Here is a 24,688-nt window from a genome sequence, read left to right as displayed (position 1 = left end):
TTTTACACACATGGTCCAACATTGTCAGGAAACATATCCTGTAAGTTTCCTGATGATTGGACCAAAAATTTCCAATTTACTCTGATTTGTGCTATGCCCCGCCCATTTTCTGCCTTTAGTATTTTTATTTATTGGTTTATTTGAACGGGACAGTGCACATTAATAAAAACATTTCTGCAAATGTGCCAGAGTTAGCCAAAAGGCTATTTTTCATCTGTAGTCCCAGTAGCGCTCCCTAGTGGCCCATTTGAATGAAATGATCAGAGTATGTTTCAGGTGCTTATTGAAACATATCCTGCCAGTTTTGTGATGATTGGACCAACGCTTGTGGAGTTTGAGCTATGAATGTGTTGAGCCACACCCTTTTGAATTTCATTGGTCAGTGTCTTGAAATCACAATGAGATAAACAAACTTTACACAACCTATAATGAGCTTGGTCCAATAATGATCTGAGGGACATTTGGTAGCAATCGGACTCTCGGTTTAGGAGGAAATGTCCAAAATATGTTCTTCAGTCTTTTCAAAAGGTCAAAGAGGCTTTTCTGTGGAGCACACTGACCTGGAAATTTGTACCAAATTTTAAGTCGGTCAGACTTGTGTGAGGGGCGTGGCCTTTCCAAAAATCACATTTTTCACAGCGCCATCATGTGGCTAATTAGAGTCATATTTCCTGCACATAATTCCCAGTTATTGGGCCGAGGTTCATGTTTCTAGCTCGTTCCAGCTCACTGGAATTTGAGCCACGGCACACAGTCGAGGTTTGAGCCCTAATTGGTTCATGAAAACGTGAGCGTTTTGATCTGTGAATTTAGATATCAGCAGATATGCTTGTGTCAATGTGGGTACTATAAAAACTGAAAATGGGTAGAAAGGTGACCAGTGCTCATGTAGGAAGGGTCATAAAACAGGCCCTGGAGATGGACCCGGTCCTCTACCTTGTTTTCCTGGGCCTGGGCGCGTACCGCCTCAGGCTTGGAGGGGGAGGCGGTCTGTCCCTGCTTCAGGCTGTGCTCTCTGTCCGTCAGCCAGCTCTTGAGCTCGTCGGTGCCCTGACTGGCCTTCTGCCTCAGCTCCAGCGAGGTCTTCTGGCAACCGAGGCGCTCCTTCAGCTCCCCGCCCAGCGTCTCATATTGACCGTTCACATCGGACACGGCTACCTGGAGCTCCGTCAGGTCTGAGGGCACAGGAAGAGGACGGAGAGAAACTGCTGGGTGATTACCGAATAGGGAGAGAGATTAGCAGGCGGGGCGGATTCAGAAAATAAAATAAAAACAGGTAAGTAAAGCAAGTTAAGTAAAGTCAACAGAAATATAATCCAGTAAGGTTAGGCAGCCCAGATAAAGGAAGTCCGGCAGATCCTGATGTTAAAATATGTTTTTTAAATTCAACAAATTTGCCACTGACATGTTTTGCACGGACATACAGTTGACAGAGACGGGACAGTATAGGACACTGGAAACAGTGAAACACATCAGTAATCTCTCAAAGTGACCAGAAACCATCAACACCAATATAACTGGAGAATTATTCAATCAGGTTTATGTTAGAGACTCGTTTTCAGGAGGCAATAAATAAGTAGAGAGAGAGAGAGAGAGAGAGAGAGAGAGCTAGAGCTCACCTTTACAGGTGTGAATGCCATTGACACTGCTGGGACCTGATGAGCCATTGATGTGAGGAGCACCTGGGAGAGAGACACACACCTGACTGAGACTGTGGCACCACAACATACACTCGCACAAGCAATGGTCAGACACAAAACAGGGCCAGTGACGTGTTCAGAAATTCGGACACAATTTAAGTTCTGTACGACCTCCACAGCTGCAACGTTGTGATGGGGTCAATGTAGGTAAAAAATAAAATAAAAAAATTAATTACAAAACCAGGGAATAATGTCTAGATTAAACATTTACTAGAAAAAAGTGGTAGTGGTTACTAATTATAGACTTATGCTGCCCACGCGTTCATCCTCAGTTTTTAATTTTCTATGTTGCTCGCGGGTCAAATCATTTCATAACCTCTTGGTGACTTTTTCCACCCGCCTACATCATCTTTGAATCTCAAATCACTTCCAAAATGCTCTCATGAGGAAAATAAGTGGTTTAAACTGAGGGCGGGTTTGGCTGCGTCTCTTACCCATTTTGGCCTGAGGAGCGGTGACGTCGATGATGAGGGTCTCCAGCTCTGAGCCCGTCTTGTTCAGCTCCTGAACCCGTGATCCCTGAGACTCCCAGTCATTCAACAAGTCCTGGAGGCAAAATGCATTTTGCTGAGTCGTGGTGCTTTGAGAGCACATTATATAGTAAGTGAATTAAAACAGCGTGTTCCCTAAATGTTTCCCTTTTCCTCATGTTAAAACGCGGCAGGTGCAAAGCTTTTGTTTCAAGACCCACCGTGAGCTGCTGGACTCTCCTCTGCAGGCCCTCTGTGTTGAGGTTGGCCTCTTTGGACGGCAGCTGGTCCTGCCCCGTCTGAAGCCACCTGGAGAGGGAGCCAGAGAGTCCGCGGAACTGGAGCAGCTGCTGCTCACAGGCCTGGATCGCAGCGAACCTGCGAGGGGACAGAGGAGGAAGAGGATGGTGTGAAGAAGAGTCGGAGAAGGAAGGACGCGGTGAGAGAGCGGTTGAGGAGGAGGTGCATGAAGAGGGGACAAAGATGAGGAAAAGAGGCGAGGACAGAGTAGAGAAAATTCAGCTTAAGTCACATCTTTATGTTTTCAACTCAAATGAAAGCAATCGTTTGGTCTCTCTTACGGTATTTTTTACATTATATGCTCTAAAGAAAGAAAGAAAGAGAATACACAAAGCACTATCAGCAGGGATAATTAAAGGTCCACTCTGGCCAGCGTTAGCGCGGCCTTGACCTCCCCTGCTTTGTATGTGATCTGTCTCCAGCGCCGGCTGGAAAAGTGCTGACTGCCCATAGACAAAACAGCTCGGAGGAGTCTGCCGTCTGGCTTTGAGGTGTATCATTATCATGCTGCTATTTTCTCCCCCCTCAGGAGTGGAGGCTGGGAGACATCTGAGCGGGCCGTTTATAGGACGGACAATGAGCCGCGTCCAGCCTGCTTATATTAGCACCCTCCGGCCTGCTCGTCAGCTCTCGCACACATACAGTAGACACACACACACACACACACACACACACACACACACACAGTACAGCAACCAACAGCTGTGGAACATCAGTCAACACACTAAATAATCCCGACATCATGTACAGTGTGTTCTGTAAGATAAGCTATGGACACCCAGAACATATTCAAATATGTCCATAAAACTACTCCCATTTATGAGATGACTGGCTCACTAAACTCAAGTGTAATCCAATAAATCTGCACCAGACTGATGGTATTTATAAATTCCCAGCACCCCCCCCTCCCTTCTGACGGGCCTCTGAGGCTGCTCACTGATACCTCGTCAGACGAGGTCGGCATAGCAACTGGTGCTCCGGGAAGGCTACGCATTTAGAAAAGAAATGTTGGAATATGCCAGCAGCTTGGTCTGTTCTGCAGGCCGATCATATCCAATCAAAACTTAGTATTCTGTCTCTAAAGGTTATCTGGTTTGTTGTCAGTCGAACTGGAAGTGACCTATGTCATGTTTCAACAACTATCCAGCTAAATGATTGATATCCTAACGGCTTAGTATTTGGTGCCCCCTTGTGTCTGTTATGGTACACTGCCGAATTTATGAGAAAGGGTTTAAAAAGGTTCAGACTGATTTTGTTCTTAAGATAATCATTCCTATTACTCCCATTGTTATATGTAACCTTAATTATTAATAATAATATATAATAATATTTCCTACTGAGGCAAAGCAACCATGTTGAAGACCAGCACATTGATTTGCGTCCATGTTTTGATGTTAACCAAAAAAGGACAAAACGGCATGAAAATGAATAAGACTTACAGTTAAGGCTGCATTAATAAAAAAGAGGCACTTTTCTCATGTTCAGTGAACATTTTTACCTTGTGCTGACATTTGCTTCCAGCTGGGTGAACTCATCAGACACTCCTTTGACGTTATCCAATAAGCTTCGAGTGTTGTTGAAGGCTTTCGATTGGCTGAGCTCGGTGCCGAGGTTGCAGAAGGACTTCAGCTGGCTGGCTTCCTGCTCCAGCTCGGACCTGACCTCCTGAGAAAAAGGACCAAAGTGTTGAATGGACCGACAGTGTCACTGATCCACTGATGCCCAGAGAGGCTTTAAGAGGTCTTAGAACCTTGAAATCATTCAACTCAAGTGGGACCGTACAGTAGATGACCTATATAAAACAATTTGACGCCCCTGCTGACCTCAGTGGTCTGCCTGTAGTCGTCCATGCTGCGGTCCGGCTGGCCCGCCGGGCTCAGAGCCTTCAGTCGGCTCTGGGTGAAGGCCCGGAGGTCGATCCCCAGCCGCTCGTAGCCCTCCAGCCTGGGCAACAGCCCTTTGAGCTCAGCCTCCCTCTCGGCCTGGCTAGCCTGTGCTGCGGCGTAGCGCTGAGTCAGATTATCGAGAGCGCCCTGGAGGCCGGAGGCCGTGGAGGCATCAGAGCTCTGGACCAGTTTGGAAACGGACTCTCGCGTTGCCTCCACGCTGCCCTGCCTGGACAGCAGCTCCTGGCGATGTTTCTGGGGAAAGACGAGGAGACTTAGAATGCAAACTCCAGTAAATATTTAGATTCCTAGATGTGACGTGTCAACAGCAACCTGCAGCGTTTCCTCTGGGTTTACTCCTACCTGGTTCTGTGTCATGGCGTCTTGAACGGCCTGTGCGGTGGGTTCGACTGGTCCGGGATTCAGAACCAGTTTCTCCAGCCAGCTCAGCAGACCCTTGAGGCCCTCCTGGACGCTGACGGACTGGGCCACAGCCGTCTGCAGCTGCTCGGACCGTTCTGACACGGACGCAGAGAGGGAGCCAAACCTCTTCTCTAAACCATCTGAAAAGAAGGAGTGGGGGGGGGCAAAATAAAATGTTACCTTTTTTAAAATCACTCCATCCACTTAACTCCCATTCAGGAGCAGCTGTCAGAGGATAAGACAGATTGGGTGAGTTATATTACCTGCAGCACAGAGGATGTCAACAGCTTTCAGGGAAGGAGATTCGTCCGTGCTGACCAGATCTCTTCCTGCTCTCTTCACCTTCTCCAGCTGCACCGAACGCTCGGCCAGCTCGTCCTGCAGCAGCTGAAGACAGGTGACACACTCCAGAGTCAAAAAAAAGGACACGGTTCCCACATTTCCACTATAGTGTTTAACCCCTTTTTCCAGACATTCATTTCCTTAATCATTTCCTTTTTTTTGGTCAGAACTTAACATGAGGTATCGGACGGAATAAGATTTCCCTTTCTTCCTTCCTTCCCTCACCCTGTGTTTATGATCATGTTTGTGATCTGTTCTTCACCTGTACTTGTCGTAGTGTGTCCTGCAGGTTCTGGGGGTCTGTCTCCCCGCTGGGCTTGGCTATGCTTTGGTTCTGTTCTTGAGCACTCAGCCAAGAGTGGACGGAGATGACCTCATCCTGGTACTGCTGGTACCGCTCCAACAGGCCGGACAAACGGCCGCCCAACTCTGTCGACTGCACGCACCGACAGAAAGTTTCAGTGTGTGTGTAAATTCAAGACAAAAATGAAAGAACTAAGAAATTCTAGTATCCCTCACCTTGGTGTGCAGGCTTGTGTATCTGTGGTTGGCATCCTGCAGCTTGTCAGTTACTAGCTGCTTGGTGCTGTCCAGGGCCGGGTCTGAACCGCCTACTTGCTCCAAAGCTCCTTGGACAGAGTCCAGAACCTTCTGACCCGAGATGGAAACAAAGCGCAGGTCCGCCTTGTGGCAAATCACATCCTCAGCCAGCTGGAAATACAGATACGTTTACAGGTCAGTTGGGGACAAATTCACGCAGACGTGTGCAGTTACAAAGATAATTACAAAGACATGAGCGTTAATGGAAAGTATTAACTTTCCAGAATGGCTGAGAAAAGATATAAAACATAGCAAATGTGATCTCAAGGGACTTTTAAAAAAAGGACAATTATCCCAAACTGCTTGAGTGGAGTGGATAGTGAAAGTGTAAATCAGCGCACGTCAGGGGGTACGGATGGATGGATGCAAACCGAGCATGGGAAGTCAGTTTGTTGACATATTCAGCACCATTGCCGTAGTTTGCGCTATTAGCACCATTAGCTTTGATCCGACCGGCTCAGCTGTCAGATGTTGAGAACCAATTGGAGGCAATGGATAATCTTCCTAACATATTACACCTTTAAAACAGCCGTTTTTAAATATTTTGTATAGCTGCTGAACGTTTACGTGTGTCCAAGGTTTTTTTTGATAATTTTAAACCGGCAAAATTTAAGTTGTGGTCTGGAGAATGTTTTTTCTGTCCTACTTTCTCTGGAGAGGGACGGACAGGTTTTATACCGGTGCTGCAATTCATTTGTTTTTCCTGGGTGGCAACATTGACATGTCTCTATATATCTTGCTGATCGTAAAATTTGGTCTGACATGACTGAACTGCTCCCTCTTGTGGACAATCTGCAGCCTGTTAAATGGGAACGATAAACACACGCACACAATCACACTCATGTTTGTGATTCAGTTTGTTAGAATGGAAATATAAAAAAAGGGGAATGAATAACATTAAACAATAAATAGAAAAACGTCCATTATGTTATTAACAAGTGTACCTTTCTGTGCTCCTCCAGTCTGCTCTTCAGTCCTTGTGCGTCGGTTTCTCCTTCCGCCAGGGAATGTAGTTCCTGTTCATTTTGTTCCAGCCAGGCACCTAAACTTCCATGTTCTTGGAGGAACTTTGTCAGCTCATCCTTCAGAGCCTCAGACTTCCTCAGACGGTCCTGGAAGAAATTGTCACAACAGTTGGAGTCAGGTAGCTATAAGAAAATATTAAAGGTGAAACCCAGAGACTGTCACTGGCATCCAATTTGCAATGACATAAAAGGTCCATATATCACACATCAGCACATAAGGCAGGTCAGGAGGCCTTGCTGCAGACTTAACACACATCTGTATTCATTTTGAGTACCTGGCAGCTCTGCAGCCGCTCCTGGTGCTGGGCCTGCAGCTGGTCCAGGGCGGCCCGGAGCCGCTGCTTCTCTTCAGGAGGCACAGCGGAGTCGGGCCGGTCCAGAAGGGAGCGGGTCGACTGTGCGATCTGAAGCAGCTGGGCCTGTTGAGACTGGAGCTGCTGAAGCTCCGCCTGGGAGAGAGATCAAAGGGTCAGGAACTTTGTAACGTTGTTAGGTTCTAAAGTCAGAAATGTGCTGCGCGTGGAGCGGAGGTTCCAAACCTGCAGCGCCTCTGTGTGTGACATCACAGCGCCCTCTGGCTGTGAGAACGGCGCATCGGCGAAATCTTGGGCCACTCCGGATCCAACTGCTCTCCCGCCTGGTTGGTTGAGGGAGGACAACTCATTCAGCAGAGAGTCTATCTGGCCCTGGGTCTCTTGGAGATCCTCCACAGCCTTCGCCTGGAGGGAAGGGGAGAAAAAAGGGGAGGGCGAGTACAAAACAAGCTACATGCAAACAATAATACACATCTTTTTATAGTCTGTAACCACTCCTGTACTCACCCTTTGTGTGTTCTGCTGTACAGTGGTGTTGATGGCCGTGTCCAGCTCTGACAGCGACGTGTTTGCTGAATCTTTAAGAGCGCTGTACTGCTCCTTCATTCTCGTTAGCGCACCCTGGAGGCTCTCCCGCTCCTCTGGGCTCAGATTCTCCCTCCGGTCTGCCAGGAGCTCCTCCACGGAGCAGATGGTCTCGGCGATGCCCTCCTCTTTGGTCTGGAGGTCCTTCTGTGCTTCCTGGATATCGAGGCAAAATGTATTTGGTCAAAATAGTAAACTAAGAAGGCAAATTTAGTGAGTTAAAATGCTAATATTAGATTATAAGTGAGGTGAATGTACATATCGTCATTATGTAGTCATTTCGGTCCTTTGCCCTTTAGATTCTAGACATTTCGTACCTTCAGTCTTTTCTGCTTCTCCTGCAAGGCGTTCACGTCACATGACTCCGCTCCACCTTTCTGACTGGCCAGTAGGCTGGCAGCTCCAACCAACCACATGGTGAGGCCTTCTAGTTTCTGAGAGCATTCGGCTTTCTGCTGTTGAACCACCTGAGGGAAGTGAGCGAGTAGAGGGGGGGGGGAGGATAGACCAATAAAGAGAGAACATGTGAGGAAAATGGATGCTGACACGAGTCCATCACAAGCACTTAACACTGGATCAAGTTGCAGGAACAGACTCTTTAAGTTGTTGATCTAAACCACCAGTTTTTACAAATTCAATGTAATTCTTGTGTAGTGCACACTTTGCCAAGCTTTGAGCAGTTTGTGTCCAGAGTTCACGCTCACACACATACGCAGACATACAAACACACAAAGTATCTTCACATCAACATGGTGGTCAAGCGACAACAGACGACACAAATCAAACAAATACACGTTTATTTGCCATTTTTCCTCTTTCCCCTCCGCATTCCGGTGAGACAAGAGGAAAAACAGTTAAGCGCCGTAGCCAGCGAGGCCTTTTCTGCTATCAGATCTCTAGCCTTTGTTACCGCCGTGACACAAGCGATTTCCTTCAGTGGCAATCTGGAACAGCAAGGCAAACAGGTTAATAAAACACACGTTATAGAGACATGCAGAGTAGCAAACACACTTGCATTAAAAGCCTGTGTAGTAGGATTGAGGGTGGCGATACTGTCCATGTCATGTGGCAAAGCTTTGGCAACAAGAGCAGCACTGGGTTGCTTTCCAGCTAACGAATGTTGAGAATAGGTTTGAGGTGATGTATGATGGCAGTGCAAGTTAAATGGAGGTGGAGGTTAGCTCACTTATGTCAGGCTTTTACAGTTTCTACTGTGAAATGAGTTTGATGTGATTTTATAGAACGCGAGTACTATGATCTTGTGTAAGAAAGCATGGCGATAGTTTACAGCATGACAAATGAAGCTGTGAAATATAGTCCAGTCAAGCTAAACGCATTTATAATGTATTAGTGAGAAACAGCGGCGCGTTTCAAACCATTCCCACTCAATGTTGTTTTTCCAAACCTCTCTCTCCCTTGCACTCCGCCTGTCTTTGTCCTTCTCCTCTTCTTTCACTCTCTCCCTGCGCTGCCGCTCCTCCTCCCTCGCTCTCTGGGCGGAGAGGGCGTCGGCCCAGGCCTGGGCTTGGCCTGATGCCAGGTGGAATGCCCTCTGGAGCTGCTGGAGCTGCCCCAAGAGCCGCCGGCTCTGCTCGGGGGCCAGGTCCTGGGCCCGCTCCGAGATGAACACCTGGATGTCAAAGGCCGCGTTGTTGACCTCACCGGAGCGAGCCGTCAGAGCGGACTGGAGCTCCTGAAAGGAAAGAGTAAGGAAAGGGGTAGATACGTTATTCCTCCATAGCTCTAAGGGTGGTGCAAAGAGACAAACAGAGTTACCACATGATCCACGGACAACTTGCCTTGCAGAGATTCAGCTGCTGTGTGAGCTGATCACGATTGTCATCTTTCTCTGCCTTCTCCATTTTTTCCATCCCCGCCATTCCACCGTTCATCTGAACCTCTGTCTCCCGCAACCAAGAGAGCAGACTCTCCACTTGTCCTCCCAGTGACTTCTGCTCAGCTGTTACCGCCTCCTGAGAGAAACGCAAGAGTGATTCAATTCAAAAATGTACAAAGGGGAAATGAGGACTTTTTCTGAACCCAAACAGGGTAATTCATCTAAAAAAATCAAATAAGAATTATGGTTCCAAGTCACCTCTACGACAAATGATCACCTAGTACACAAGTTATTTTCCTGCTCCTTTTACCTTATACGAGTCTCTACGGTCTCGTAGACTTTGCAGAATGCCCTCAGAAAGTGCTCTGGCAGCCTCGTACCCTCGAGCCAAGCTCCGCCCGTCCTTCTCCAAGGCCAATAGGAGCTGCGGAGGAACGTCTTTGGGTTGGGGCGTCAACAGCTCCTGAGCGGCCTCCACTTCCTCGGTAACCGTGGGCTCCAAGTCTCGCAATTCGAGGTCCAGAGTCTGAGAGACGGATTAAGAAAAGGAAACAAAGGTTTTCTTGATGCGCTTTGTTTTTTTGAGACTAATCCACTAATCAGCTTTTTTATTTGTCTCACTCTCAGGAACCAAATGCACGACGGAAACTGCAAAATAATTCAAGCGTCGACAAACGTACATTCACGTTGGCTGGTGGCACATTCATTTAACAGCATATCTCTACCAGGTAAATTTGCCTATTCTGTCACCTCAGTCTGTCCGATGATGTCATCCAAGGCGATGAGGCTGCGGCCGACAGACTGCTGTTGCTGCCGTTTGAGTCGGACCTCAACGTGTCTGACCATGGAGAGCAGGGCTACAATTCGCTGGTCCTGCTCCAAGCACTCCTGACGCATCAATGCCGACTTTGGGGAAAAAAAATTAAATATGATAAAACATAATAACATGTATGTATAACTGTAGGCAGCATAGAGCTTATTCTTAAGAAATGTCTATATATCCTTCACAAATGATCTGCGACTTCTTACCTTGCCGGTCGAGGATGTCCTCCGCTCTTTGTTTGACACAGTTTCTCGACTCTCTCCGACATCATCTTCTCCGTCCCCCCAACTCTCGGAGGCCGTATCAGACTCAGTAACTCCAGGCGATTCAGACTCGGTTGAAGTGTCTTCTGAGAGCGAAGGCGCCGATTCCGGGGACTCAAGGTGCTGCTGTTGGTCTTTTGATTTGGGAACATTGGTGCAATCAACTTCAGGTGGTTGGTGCCTTTTCATCTTTTTACCTTTCCCTGCCGTTTTATCTGGTTGTGTGCCAGCAGCAATTGATTGAGCTGTGGGTTGGATGTCTGGTCTGCACGTCACAGCCTTGTGAGAAAAGCCAATGGATTCGGCAGCATTCCTTGTTTCTGAATGTGATTCTTCTTTCCCAACAGATGTAACCGCTGCCAGTTGAACGTGTTCCTCAATGTGAGAATAGGGTTTCTCTGATTGACATAAATATGGTGGACTTTGTTGGCTGGTCTCATCTCCTTTAACATTAATTACAAATGTCTCCCCTTCAACAACTGAAGGTCTCACGACACCACTGGCTGACTGTGGGTCCATCTTCTGCTCCATAGTGGAAGTTGAGTTATCTGAATCTGGTTTTGCCATTGCAGATTTTGTGGTAATTTCTTTTGCAACGTCAGAATCCACTTTTTCTGTCGTTAACTCCTCGGTGTCAGGCTCGGTTTTGTCTGTCACTTTTAGCCTCTTAGTCTTCTTGTTTTTCTTTCTACGTTTACTTTGCTTGGTTTCGTTAGGCTGGACTGACGAGGCCGTTTCAATGTCTTCCTTTCCAAAGCTCCTGTTCTTTTCTTTCTCATTTGAAGAAACCTTGGTCTCCATGTCCTCCTTGACAGAAAGTTTCTTCTCGGTCTTATCTTCTTTGACCCTTCTCAATGTCATTTCGTCTTCTTTGTCCCTCATCTCTTCCTCACTCTCTTTAGGTGAACCATTTGGTCTCTTGACATCATCATCATGACCCTCCACTCCACCAGCCTTAGAAGGCAGAGATTGTGTCTTTACAGTCCTGCCTCGACCCTCCTTCTTCCCCACCTCCTTGCGCAGTGCATGCAGCTCCTCCGCAGCCTGCTTCTCACTCACACCTTTTTCAAACACCTTTTTGAGGATGCTCTCTTTGGCTTTCAATATCAGGGCCACTTTCTCGTCGCTTGGGAGAGCAGATTTCTGAGGGAATTCTTGCTCCCTCCTTTTCGCTACCTCCTGACTGCTCTCTGGTTGTTCTGGTTGCTGAGAGACCAAAGCCTTCTCCTTCTCTTTCTGCTCTTCCCGTTTTATCTCCTCTTTCTTATCACCTATTTCTGTATCCTTCAAAGCTAGTTTTACTGCATCTTTCTCTGGCTCAATGGTATGCTCTGTCAATTCAAGAGATGCTGGAACTGCTTCCGTTCCCTGTTTTACCAAATCATTTTGAGCCTCAACTTTCCCGGCAATCTTTGCTTCACTTTCTCCTTTGGGATGCCCTTGAATCTGTGATTTCTGGTATTCTTCTTGTGATGTAACTACATCAATGGCCTCAGGCTGTCCTTCAATATTTGCACCAGCTTGATCAATTTCAGATGAATGTCTCATCTCTGGAAGGTGCGTTTCTCTCTCTGATCCTTTGGGCTTTCCGTTCCTTTTATTCTTCCTCTTCTTCTTGCTTTTGCTTTCCGTCTCTTTGGATGGAGAGGTCAACAACTGGTCTGACTGCTCCGTGTCATTGCTAGGTTTGATCTCAATCTTTAAAGGTTTATCTTTCTCCACTTTATTGCCCTTCTTGTCTTCAACATCATCTCTCTGTGCTGCCACATCACTCTTTCTATAATCCTCTTCACTCAATTTAGACACTTCAATGCCATCGTTTCTTTCTCCGTCATCTCTAAACTCTGCTGCCACAAAACCTGCCTGGTTTCCATCTTCAGAATCATGATGAACCACCAACGTGCCCTCATCACACTCCTTTTTCCCAACATTCACGGGTTCCTCACCTGACTTTAAAACAGCCCCTCCTTTTCTGACCTCTCCCTGTAAATCTTTGTCGATATCATAGACATGTGCCTGAATGGATTCTCCAAGACCATCTCTGAAAATGTTCCCCTTTCGTTTATAATCGGTCTCACTTGCACCTATTTGCACTCTCTCATCAGGCTTTTGCTTAGGAAGAGGCTCTGATTTACGGATGTTTGTCTGCGGCACAATCTCTTCTATGGCTTCCTGAACTCTTTTCTCAACATTAGTAACAAACTCACACAAGATGTCTAGGGATTGGTCGGGCTCAATTGCAGCCTTTTCTTCCACTGACACTTTAATTTTGTCCTCTTCTGTAGTAGGGTCATAAAACAGTGAGTGATCTGATACTACAGATGTCAATCTCTTTCCATCGTCCAGTGTAATTCCTAAACCTTTCTTTAAAAGTGGAGGTCTTGAAAGCACCTCCGAGCTTACGTCTGACCAGTTTGCTGGACTGTCTGGCCTTGACACTGACATTATAACAGCAGGGCTGTATGTGCCACTTGATGAGGCAACAGGTGTAGTGCTGCCTTGATCCCCCTCCACTTCCACTGAAGCCAATTTCTCCTGTATCTCTGAAGCTATGTCACTGGAGATCAGTTCTTTTGCAATGGCATCCTCAAGATTAGAGACTTGTTGCCCAGTGGCAGAATCAAGTAAGCCTCCTTTCAAAAACTGGTTTGTGGCTATTACCCTGGCCATATTGTCTTCAACTAAACCTCTTTCACAGGCTTCAAATAGGGGAAGCCTTTCTCCAGTACTGATGTCAATGATCCCTCCACTGTCTGCCTGGCTTTGAAGAAGCCTCAATGCTGGAACTGGGTCAACTTGCTTTGATGCAACTGCCTCAGGAAGGGTCAAGATGTCTCTTGTGTGCCCATCCTGAACACCTCTAAAGGGTTTCACCTCCAAGAAGCGTTTGCCTGTTTCAATATCTATCTTCCCCCTTTTTACAAGCTCAGAATAAGGCACAATGCGTGCAGTTTCTGGGTCAATCGCCCCTTGTGTTACAGTAGAAGAAGTCATGGCGTCACTGGCAATATTCTCATCCAGAAGACCCCTAGAAACTGCCTCCGTCAATGTCAGTTTACATCCAGAGTCATGGTCTAAAATGGCTCCGGTCGATGCCTGGAAAACGACAGCTTCTGGGTGAGATGAAGGGCTGACTTTTCCTTGGTAGACCCACTCTAGTTCTTCCAGCCCAGGCGCAATGGACCGATCCACTAGTCTTCTATCTACAGCATCAGGAACTGACAGCCTCATCCCTGAAGCATGATGTATTATACCACCCTCAGCCACCTGCCTTGCCAACACCTGATAAGCCTCTTCAGATCTAATTAACCCTTTCTGAATAGCTTGCTCTAGAGGAACTGGAGACTTGGACTCTGGGTCAATAACACCTTCCATCTGTAGCTGTAAACTGGCTTTAGTGAGGGCAGTTGCTGAATCTGTATCCTTTCCTTTGTATGCCTTCTCTAGTGCCACCAGTTCTTCTCTTTGATCCTCCTCAATCAGTCCCAGGTTTGCTGCTAGGGTGACAGAGACTTTCTTATCTCTGCATAGGTCAACAATCCCCCCAGACGCCACCTGGGCTTCCAGAAGTCGCGCAGCGGTGTTGGGGTCGATCAACCCTGCCTGAGCAGCCTCCCTTACCCCGCAGATCTGCTTTTTCTCTACATCCACAACCCCTGCAAGCATTTTATCTGACTTCAGCACACTCCACATTAGATCTTCACCCAGTAAACCCTCCTGCATAACATCTTCCATGCTAAGTGACTCACTGCTGCTCGCATCTAGGAAACCCCCAAACAGACCAGTCTGAGCCATTAATTTAACTGCTGTGTGGCCAGGAAGGACACCTTGGGCCACTGCCTCATCTGGGAGCAGCTTTTCCCCTTCCTCTGTCATCAGACCTCCCTGTTTGAGCTCTAGGACCAACTTCGCCCATTCAGCATCCTCCCCTTCCTTTTCCACTTCTGATTCACGGATATCAATCTGAGGTTTTGCATGCTTTGAGTCAGTCTCCGTCATAGGCATCTTTTCTGTGGTCATTTCTAATTCAGTCTGGGAATGCTTTATATCAGATTGTTTAAATTGAACATCTTCAGTTGCTTTTGCTCCCAGTGTGATAGACTTGAGAGGTTTTGTCGTGGTTTTCCTTTCTTCTGATGTGGTCGAACTTCTAGTCCCCTGCTGGCCACCACTATCCCTGGGTTTGAATTCGGTTGCTAGCAGCTCATTTGGTCTTTTAGCTGAAGCCATTAAACTTTCATGGTCGGATATTTCTTTCTTTTGAGCTTTTTCTTTAACCTTTTTATTCACACCAACTTCATTGTTAGCTTCAAAGGCTAAATCCCTCTTTGGAGTTACTGATGGTTTATGCAGCAGTTTGTAGTCATTTTCTCCATCATACCTTTCTTTTAGACTACCTGTACCATTCTTCTCAACTTCTTTATTTGATGTGACTACATCGGAACTTTCTTCCTCAACCTCAGTTTGTGTGTCACTTATCCCAATAGCTGCCAAACTAAACTGTCTCACCGTTTTCAACTTTTCCTGCTCATCTGTGGTCAAACTGCTTTGTGGCTCAACTTGACTTCTAGATGCTCCAGCAATCAGTTCAGTAGCTTTGACCAACTCCACCAACTCAGGGTCGAGCAGCACCAATCTTTTTCCGGAATGAGCATCCACATAGCTGTGAGTTATGAGGTGAAACAGCAGCTTGTGTTTTGCTTGCTCTTCAGGATCCATGTCATGTGTTGGTGTTGCATCCCAGACAAGGCCTGCGGGAGATGATGAAGGCGATGGAGGTGGAGAGGAGCTGGTGGAACCCCAGCTCAGGCGGTTTAGAGATGGGGTACCTGACTGGTTCATGCTGGAAAGAACATCTGGGATGTGGGTGTTCTTGAGAAGACTGACAACACTGGGCTCAAGGGCCTCTTCAGTAGCCTGGTTTAGGGGAAGCACCTGGAGGGTTTCTGGGTTGTACAAAGCCCCAATGGCATGTCGCTGCCTTAGGATGTTCCTTGAAAGCTCACCTGAGATCACTCCTTTTTGAAGAGCCTCAACAATGGGCAGGAGTTCTCCAGTTTCAGGCCAGACTATTCCCATGAAAGCCCAAAGAGACTCAAGGACCAACAGAGCCAATCGAGGAGAAAGAAGATCCCTGCGTATACTTTCTTCCAAATCTAGGCGCTCTCCACTGAAAGGGTCTAGAATTCCCCCATTTTGCAGCTGTCGTGCTAACATGGCACAGGCTAGATCCTGGTCCATAAGCCCATGACGAACAGCCTCATCGACTGTCAATCGGTGGCCAGACCGTGGGTCAGCTATACCACCGGCAAAGAGCTGAGCTTCAAGAAGTCTTACAGTAACTTTCCGATCAATCAGACCTTCCTGAATGGCGCGGAATATGCCAACTTTTCTTCCAGACCGGAGGCAGACAGTTCCTCCAGGTTGCTGTTTGACAGGGAAGAGAAGGAGACCGGAGTCATCGTCGAGAACACAGCGCTCTTGTAGCTCGTGTAGGTTTAATTTTTCGGCTGTGTTTGGATCGATCAGCTCTTTTTGTTGTTGCCTTGACTGGAGCTTAGTGAGGGTTCTGGGAGTCAAAAGTCTCTTGTCATCTGCCTGCTCCAAACTCATCATTTTTCCCATTGAGCTCCTCAGGCCTCCAGTGTTCATCTGGAGTTCTAAAATGCGAAGTGCCACCTCTTCTCTGATGAGCCCAGACTCCATTGCTGCAGCTGCTGGCAACACATTTTGTTGTTGGCCATCTGTACACTTAGTATTTTCCACCAAAAGCAAGGCTCTCTCTAGCTCGGAAAGGGACTGTCGAGTGTGTGTGTCGATAAGGCCTTGAGCTAGACCTTGTTCCAGTGAAAGATTGAGAGGGGAGTCAGGCTGGAGGAGCCCACCCATAATGAGCTGGGCCTCCAGTAGTACATGGCAGGTGTCCTGGTCAATAAGACCACGTTGGGCTGCTCTGAACACTGGGAATGTTTCCACTGTTCCCAGGTCAATTACTCCAGCAATGGCAATTTGGGTCTAGAAAAATAAAGAAAACAAAATTCCAGTTGACATTCATTCCAGTAACATTGAAGAACAATGTGGTATGGCACTTTGAGACTCTAAATGAATCAAGTTATGTTGCTATGTTATCATATTAATTATACTATCTAGCATATTATGGGCAGAATCAGATGGTAGAATTAGAAAAAGAGGAAAACCCACAACCAGTTGCCATAAAAACATAACGGATATAATTAAAAACAAATAAATAAATAGCATGCTCATTATTTGTACATAAGGAATTTTACTTTTCTTTCCCATTCTCCACAATTGTTTTACATCAAAAAGGGCTTTAAAACTTACAACTGCACTGCTATTCTAAAACAAGCACTAAGCATGCAAAAAAGCAACAGAAAAATACAGAAAATGCCCAAGATAAAGGAGAACGAAGACACACAAAAGAACTCAGAAGCGTTCAGAGGAAGAGGTGGATACAACTTCTAGTAGAGAGAAGAGAGAAAGCGAGCGCTACTTACCGTACGGGCTTGTCCCGTGGCACACGCATTAATGGGCCAGCTTATGTATCGGCAGAGCGAGGCGCGACAGGTGAGAAGCTGGTTGTTAGCAATCTGCATGCCACTCTTAATTCTGACTCCTATCACTGCACTGACACTAAATCCTGCTGACCTCACTTTAGAATGGAAGATAATACTATATGGAAGGTATGTTTAGCTCTTCAGTTGCACAGATACCATGATGAATTGCACATTGTTTTGCAACATACCATGTATCACATACAGTAAGATTGTTACTACTCATTATCATTGGCAAGGCATTGGCCATATTATCTTGTGAGATACGATATGGTTTACACTTGCGCTAACTGAACAGTAAACTGATCTGCAGATTTAGTTTATTTCCCGTCTCCCATTCTGATCCTTGGCTCAGAGCTCGGATGTCCACAATTCTCCTCTGGCTGCTGTTAGTGGTTTTCAAGCAAAACGCTGGTTTAAAGTTTCACACATTAATAGAATGCATTAGAACAAACACAAAAACTCTCATTCACACACTCTGGTGATCTGGACACAACATGCTCAAATGGTGAAGTGTTTGTTTTTGCATAGCTGGCCTCTGGTGCACTTACACTCAAAACCCCTAAAAGTAACTTTTTCAAAGCGTCTATGCTTCAGTGAGTATTTGTTTAGTCACATAAGAGTCCCCTGTAAAAACACAGAACATCCACAGAGGAATCGGTCGTGAGGTGCAGCTGTCAAGACAAGAATTATCATCAAGGATTGCTTGGAACCTGAAATTCGCACACATTCAATACATTTTTTTGACAGATGCACCGTATTGGATGTGGCAGAAGAGGAATGACAAAGTGGGAGCTGACTGTGCATGTATAAATGATCGATTGTACACATAAACAAGGGGTAAACTTAATGCAGTAAAACATATTTCAATGTGATGTGTTTACTTTATGTAGTGGCATTATTTTACTACCACATAAAGCAAAGAAACATGATACTATTCAGTAGCTACTGAGATGATTAAAATGTAAAGGTGCATCTAATTCGTAAATTATTTGTTTCCAACGATGGATCCACAAAAAGCGGAGCGCTACAGCTTCTAGCTACCGGCTAGCATGACTTGTGCGGCACCACTTAGGCCATGTATTACCATGTTAGCAGTTCAGCAGATGTATTTTCTGATGATAATGACAGTGATGGTGATGATGATGATGATGATGATAGATGATGAAATGACTGCAGGCTTTGAGGAGAACAATGCGAGTCAGTGGAACACTCCATGCTACGGCCCAGTTCAGACGTGTCATCCAGAGAATTCTTCTTTTCCCTTCGGTGTTAATTTAGAAAACACATCACATTTTCTGAAAAAGCGTTTATTCTATTATTTGTACCATCTCTACTTGAATGACAAAAGAGGTCACACAAAAGTGCTAAAAATAAAAAGTTATTTTAAGATCATCTGGATGCACGTCTGAACAGGGTCTGTGATGTTTGTTAAACCGAACCAAGTCAATGAGTGAGACTCGTCAATAGTGGTGATGTTTGTCACAAATCAGTGAACACACATGCTGCACAACGCGCACACACACTCACTGGCCCACACGCAAACTCACGCTTAGCTCGCAAGCGTTTTCAGCAACATTTTTCACAATTACATTTCGACAAGCTTACAAAACCTGAAAATACATTTTTGTCTCAAATGGGCGCTACCCCCCCTCTCTCCAACCGATCTACCTTTCTTTCCTTCTCTTTGGCCAGTTGCTGCTCCAGCTGCTGCAGCTGCTGGGAGGAGCTGTTACACAGCTGGTTGTAGGCGGCCTTCAGCTCGTCCAGCTGAGCCTCGACATGAGCACGCTCCTCTGGGGACAACCTGAGGAGGACACAAGGCAGAAGGTTAGAGCGGGTGGGCTTTGTGAGTTTAATGTGCGATGTACCCAAAAATAATTTCTTCCTATTGTATCATTGAGACAAATGTTACCCATGAAAAAGCTCTAGATACTGTAAGCTGAAACAAACCATTTGGTAGAGTAACAAGCTGATAATATATAATACAGTACATATATATCACTGTAAACCTGTCCATTTGAAACATTCCCTTGAGGTTTCATCCAATTCCCCAAATTACCCAAACTGTAATAAACCTGACAAAAATCAGCTTGAAGGGATAGTTTGGACTGTTTTTAAAGTGGCGTTATAGTTATAAGGTACGTAGTCAGTGTATTACCAACAGTAGACGTTTGTTTATATTGTGTGAGTATGGTGAATTTTGAACTAACCATAATAATCAGACAAACTAAATACTCTAATATAGCGTACACTTAAACTGATATTGATTTTATTTGTTAGGTGTCTAAAATACGTCCACAGCAGTGCAATGCTTTGCTCCTTTGCTGGTACTCCTGTCTGTTTCTCCACACTCCATCTGCTGAAGGTAAATACACTGACTATGGAGAAGAACCTCATACAACCACACTTCAAAAAATCCAAACTATCCCTTTAATTCAGAATTTCCATGACAAGCAGCTGGATGAGAATGCACTGCTTGTTGCTCTGTTCTCTGTGCTCGATGCTACAGTAGTGTAGTGAATGTGTGGAGCGTGATCTTACTTGCTGGCCTGTTTCGACAGCAGGAAGCCCTGAGTGCTCCTGATGGCTTCAGCCACTTCGTCTTTCTTGGCTGCCAGCTGTTCACTGATGGCCTTTAGAAGAACACATATGCATGATGCTCTCAGTACAGGACAACCACCAGTGTCTATGTTTCAATCAAACAGCAAATTACATTTTATTCATGAGGAAGCATAACCCTAACTTGTCTGTGGAATAATGTGTGTAATCATATTAGATTTCTGTTGTACCTGTTGAGCAGCAAGTGAGGACTCGGCGTTGGGGCCCCCGGTCCGTCCCTGGAGGCCTTTGACCCAGCCCAGCAGGTCTGAGACCTGCCCCACCCTGGCCTGCTTCTCCTCCTCCACCTCTTTCTGCACAGATAAAAAAAAAAAATTAAAGATAAATCTCAAACTATTTACCTTACACCTTATACTTTGCACTGCAGTGAATTAATTGAACCACACATTCCAAACAGGAGGGAGACACACAGCGAAACAAAGCCCCACCTCTTCTTCTTCTAGTCTTCTCAGGGCATCGCTGATGTACTTTACGTGTTGGGTTGTCAAGGTGACCAAGGCTGTGTATCGTGTACGCAAGTCCATGAACTGCAGAGAGAAACACCCGGAAACAAATACAAGATATAGATTATCTCAATATTCAAAAGATGTCTCCGTGATATTAATCACAAGAGTTTAGCGGACTCTCTCATCCTCACCTCCTGAGTGATGGCGTCAGAGGAAGAGTGCATCCTCCTCCTCTTGACAGCAGACTTGTGCGTAGATTCCACGAAGGCTCTGTAGGTCATCAGCTGCAGTTCGTAGTCCTAAAGAATACAGCCGTGTACACATGAGTAAGTCAAATATCTGTATTATGATTGCACATAATACAAGAGTATTTTAATGTAATAATGTAATACTAGTTGGTAAACCGACACTTATCAAATGCATTTACACGTCTTCTTGATTGTTTGCGACACAGAACAATGGCGACCAGATCATTTGGACCATCATAGTAAAACTGCTCCGCACACACCAGTTCACACATTTGACATGCTGCATATGAGAGTCCTTACCTTCACTGAGGCGCAGTACAGTTTGGAGTGAGTCTGGCACTCGTCTAGTTTGGCCTGATTCTGTTCAATCTCAGCTACTAATGCCTGAGGAGGGGAATCGGAACATAAAGAACACATATCATGTATTTAAGTCTGTCAAATTTAATATGTTGGTTCCATTTTGTTTCATCCCTATTTTTCCATCATCGAACATTTGAGGCGCACCGATATTTCTAATCTTGAATCGTTCCTTAGACTCGATCCATACCATTTAGTGTAACTAACCGTCTGCTGGGCCAGCTGCTCGGACAGCGCCTTGCTGTCCGACTGTCCGGGTTGTGTGTTCTCCTGTCTCTCCGTCGTTTCTTCGATCCAGCTGATCAGAGCGGAGTGACCATATCTGTACTGCTTCAGGGCCGAGCCCAGGGCTTCTAGATCGGTCCGTCTGCAATCAAACGGGGAAAGACTTTAGGAACATTCAACGCACAAACACGTTTATTCTAAGTACAGCATAAGTTTAGTACAGTGCACAGCTTTTGGTTTTTCCTATTTTCTTGCATTACAACCTGGAATTAAAATGGATTTCTATTTGGATTTTATGTAATGGACCGACAGAAAAATAACTAAAGCTCCACAGTATCTGTCCATAGAACCACTTTAAAAAGTCAAAATAAAGAAACATTTTGATTCCAGGTTGTAATGCAACAAAATAGGAAAAACACCAAGAGGGCAGTGTATCCAGTATGAGAATGTTTATATAAAAGACAATATATTGTAGCATGTTCTGCCATTATACACTTCTCTATTAATCACCACACTGACCCTCCCTCTGTTAGTCCTACTCATCTCTTCCCCAAACCTTCTCTCTTTCCTCATCGTCACCCCGTCCCGCTCACCGTGTCTCCATCTGTCTCTTGACTCCGCTCCACCTCTCGGCCACCTGATTGGCTCTCTCCTGGTAGCGCTCCAGCTCGGGGCTGCGGTCTGGGTGGAGCCTGCTGAGCTGGGAGCCCGCCTCTTTGGCCCGACCCACCTCCGACTGCAGAGCCTGGAAGACGCCCTCCTGCTCGACAAGCTGGGCCTGCCGTCTCTAGAGAGAGATCAGACGGAGACGATGCAGCACAACGGTCAAATAGTTTCACTACATGAAGTATTAGTTTATATGACACTGTGTCCCTTACCCCTAGTTGATCTTTGAGGCTTTGAATGGCCGCCGTGTCAGCAGGAACGATGTCCTCTTCACTTAGCCTGCTCTCATTCTTCCTGACCTGGCTCTCCGCTTCATCCAGGCTACGCATCAGGATGTCCACTGTTTTTAACCTGAGGAGGTTAAAGGTAAAGTGTGAGTGACACATTCACGTATATTTCTGAGTTGATGAATAGATAGAAAGAGGAAAGAGCTCCCGAACTTTTCGAGGTAGACGGTCGACAGATTGTGCAGTTGGTCCGTCTTCTCCACGGCCTGGTTGAGTTCAGACCGGAGGACGGGAACAGCGGAGGACGTCGGCTTCTCCTCGAAGAAACTGACGCAGCGCCGGGACACGGCGCCCAGACTGGAGCGCACGGCGTCCAGATCCGACTGCAGCGTCTGGACAAGAATGAGAAATGAGGGGGGTGAGTAACGTCCAAGTAGAGTTCAAAAACTCACATCTTTCAAGAAACAGTAACTGATATTAATTATTGCCAGTTGCAACCATCAGATGGGGCTCAAACTGACCTCTTGCTCCGCTATCTGGACAGTGTTGTCAGCGCTGTCACCTGACAGCCGGCTGGGGGGCGGAGTCTGAATCCCCCTCATCAGCCTCTGCTCGGCCTCATTTAGACGAAGGGTGATGTTCTGCAGCTCCGACAGGTACGAACGGGAGACCGACTCGTCCTTCTCCACTGGAGAGAGGGAGAAAAGAGAAAGAGGAGTTCTTTGGGACCTGAACAGTAACACTGCAGCCATTTGCTTTCACATATTCCCTTCTGAGATGTAATGGAATAAAAGTATTACGTGGCATGAGAAGGAAATAGTTAAGTAAAGAACCTCTTAATGTACTTAGTTACATCCCACCCCTGGGCATTTCTAATCTGAGTGTTTAGGAGGCATGTGTGAATCCATGAGAGTACATATTTGTCCCACCGGTCTCCATGTTGAGCAGCAGGTCCTGGCAGTGCTGCTGGGCCTGCCGGACGTCCTTCTCCAGCTCTCGTCTCTCGGCCGCCGTGAACACGGAGCTCTCTTTGCTGTCGAACAGGAAGTCGGCCAGCTGGGACTCCAGGTGATCCAGACCCTGCTGCCGCTCTGCCGGGGCCTGACAGCGAACCTGACAGGTGAGACACAAGAGGGAGACGGTGAGTAGGAGGACGGGAGCGGGACAGACTGGAAAAGGAGAGGACAGATCGCAAATGGAATTCAGCCTCACCGTGTCCAGGTTCCATCCGGAGACGGTCCGGATATCTTTGAGCAGGTAGTGCCAGGACACCACACTCTTCATGTTCACATGCAGTTGATGCCACAGAGACATGACCTTCTGGTACAGCTGCTCTGCCCTGCACACACACACACACACACACACACACACACACACACACACACACACAACAGTTTTCTTACCACTTCCTGACACATTATTATACAAACTGGAAACCAATTCCTCACCAAAACATCCACACCTTATCACCAACTTTACAACCATCACTATCCTGTTGTTTACTTCCACAACAACACTACATGTGCTCCTTGCATGCGTCTCACCTGCTGGCTGTGTCGATGGCCTCCTGGTTGGGAGGTGGGACGGTGAAACACACCGAGGGGACCATAGCCTCGTTCCCCGTCGTGCTGATCACCTTCCACTTGGTCCTCTGAGAGTTGTCCTCCAGCACACACTCCTCGCCGCGGGTTATCGTGATCTGAGAGGAGGCGGGGGGGCGCAGGATGGATGCAGACACAGAAAAAGAGAGGGGGGGATAGATTGAGCATGAATGGAAGGGGGGGGGAAGAGAGGATGGAGGAAAAAAATATGGATATGGAGGTTATGGGAATACAGATGTTGGGAGCGAGGAAGGGAAGAGGAACAGATGCGGAGAACGTGAAGAACAAGATGGGAAAGTAAGAGGAAAGGGAGGATTTTGATGGTTAAAAAGAAAGATGAGGGAATGAGGGAGGTTAAATAACAGGATGGATGGAGGAGAGATCAGATGAAAAAGAGGACAAATCAGGGAGGAGAGAAGTGAAAACATGTAAACCAAAAGTTGATAGCAACAAACCCATAATGCAACACAAAATACAAACATTCATGAATTTCATGAAGTTAGCAGAAACCCTAAAATGATATGACATTAGAGACCCTGACACGGGAACGATGCAATGTGGGCTGAAAGCTGCTTTGCACCTCTACACTGGAAGCCTTTATTGTGAAAGCAGCAAATATTCTCCAAACTTAAAAGGGCCAGTTCGGATTTCTTGAAGAGTATGAGGAATTTATCCAGAGCCAACCTACAGTGGATGGAGTTTGGAGAAACAGACAAGAATACCAGCAAGGGAGCAAAGAAATATACTGCTGTGGACGGGGGCAGCAGCAAAATGTATTGAAAACACCTAAAACTATCAATATTAGTTTAAGCGTATGCTAAATTTTAAAATGGTTTCATGGCTTTACCTTGCCGGAAAACAGCACTTTCAAAAGGGGAACTGAAGTCGTTATCTAAAGAAACTAAAAAGGCTAATTTTACAGACAACATAAACAGCTAACCAGTCAACTCCTGTATTCTGCGAGGTAAAAAGTGTCTGGTGATGAGGACAAAATGAAGGCTTCAATTCCCCTTCAGAATGGCTTTCTAACAGCAAGGTAAAGCTATGATATATATAGATATATATATATATATAGATATAGATATATATAGATATAGATATAGATATAGATATATATAGATATAGATATAGATATATATATATATAGATATATATA

At 46.1% G+C, this 24,688-nt stretch overlaps 1 protein-coding gene across 12 annotated transcripts in view; it reads right to left on the bottom strand.

Annotated features, from left to right (window-relative positions):
* macf1a (microtubule actin crosslinking factor 1a) overlaps window positions 1-24,688 on the bottom strand; it is a 118,558-nt gene that overhangs the window by 58,987 nt on the left and 34,883 nt on the right. For 11 of the 12 annotated variants that reach the window (XM_031871323.1, XM_031871325.1, XM_031871331.1 and 8 more), the window contains 34 exons: window positions 23,476-23,630; window positions 23,144-23,270; window positions 22,861-23,044; window positions 22,453-22,619; window positions 22,145-22,323; window positions 21,917-22,055; window positions 21,632-21,825; window positions 21,021-21,180; window positions 20,757-20,840; window positions 20,400-20,507; window positions 20,191-20,289; window positions 19,933-20,055; window positions 19,685-19,776; window positions 18,812-18,947; window positions 10,512-16,583; window positions 10,233-10,388; window positions 9,793-10,008; window positions 9,445-9,618; window positions 9,051-9,338; window positions 7,963-8,112; window positions 7,568-7,801; window positions 7,286-7,465; window positions 7,022-7,195; window positions 6,666-6,833; window positions 5,641-5,832; window positions 5,384-5,557; window positions 5,043-5,166; window positions 4,720-4,919; window positions 4,294-4,611; window positions 3,969-4,135; window positions 2,392-2,548; window positions 2,135-2,246; window positions 1,620-1,682; window positions 937-1,175 (listed from right to left, as the gene is read on the bottom strand). In XM_031871323.1, coding sequence (XP_031727183.1) covers window positions 937-1,175; window positions 1,620-1,682; window positions 2,135-2,246; window positions 2,392-2,548; window positions 3,969-4,135; window positions 4,294-4,611; window positions 4,720-4,919; window positions 5,043-5,166; window positions 5,384-5,557; window positions 5,641-5,832; window positions 6,666-6,833; window positions 7,022-7,195; window positions 7,286-7,465; window positions 7,568-7,801; window positions 7,963-8,112; window positions 9,051-9,338; window positions 9,445-9,618; window positions 9,793-10,008; window positions 10,233-10,388; window positions 10,512-16,583; window positions 18,812-18,947; window positions 19,685-19,776; window positions 19,933-20,055; window positions 20,191-20,289; window positions 20,400-20,507; window positions 20,757-20,840; window positions 21,021-21,180; window positions 21,632-21,825; window positions 21,917-22,055; window positions 22,145-22,323; window positions 22,453-22,619; window positions 22,861-23,044; window positions 23,144-23,270; window positions 23,476-23,630 — 11,505 coding nt within the window. The remainder of the gene's footprint in view (window positions 1-936; window positions 1,176-1,619; window positions 1,683-2,134; window positions 2,247-2,391; window positions 2,549-3,968; window positions 4,136-4,293; window positions 4,612-4,719; window positions 4,920-5,042; window positions 5,167-5,383; window positions 5,558-5,640; window positions 5,833-6,665; window positions 6,834-7,021; window positions 7,196-7,285; window positions 7,466-7,567; window positions 7,802-7,962; window positions 8,113-9,050; window positions 9,339-9,444; window positions 9,619-9,792; window positions 10,009-10,232; window positions 10,389-10,511; window positions 16,584-18,811; window positions 18,948-19,684; window positions 19,777-19,932; window positions 20,056-20,190; window positions 20,290-20,399; window positions 20,508-20,756; window positions 20,841-21,020; window positions 21,181-21,631; window positions 21,826-21,916; window positions 22,056-22,144; window positions 22,324-22,452; window positions 22,620-22,860; window positions 23,045-23,143; window positions 23,271-23,475; window positions 23,631-24,688) is intronic. The other variant, XM_031871335.1, reaches the window with a different exon arrangement.

The sequence above is a fragment of the Anarrhichthys ocellatus genome, unplaced genomic scaffold, assembly GCF_004355925.1.
Source record: "Anarrhichthys ocellatus isolate YVR2014 unplaced genomic scaffold, GSC_Weel_1.0 scaffold57, whole genome shotgun sequence".
Lineage (NCBI taxonomy): Eukaryota > Metazoa > Chordata > Actinopteri > Perciformes > Anarhichadidae > Anarrhichthys > Anarrhichthys ocellatus.
This window is presented reverse-complemented; position numbering and strand designations above follow the sequence as displayed.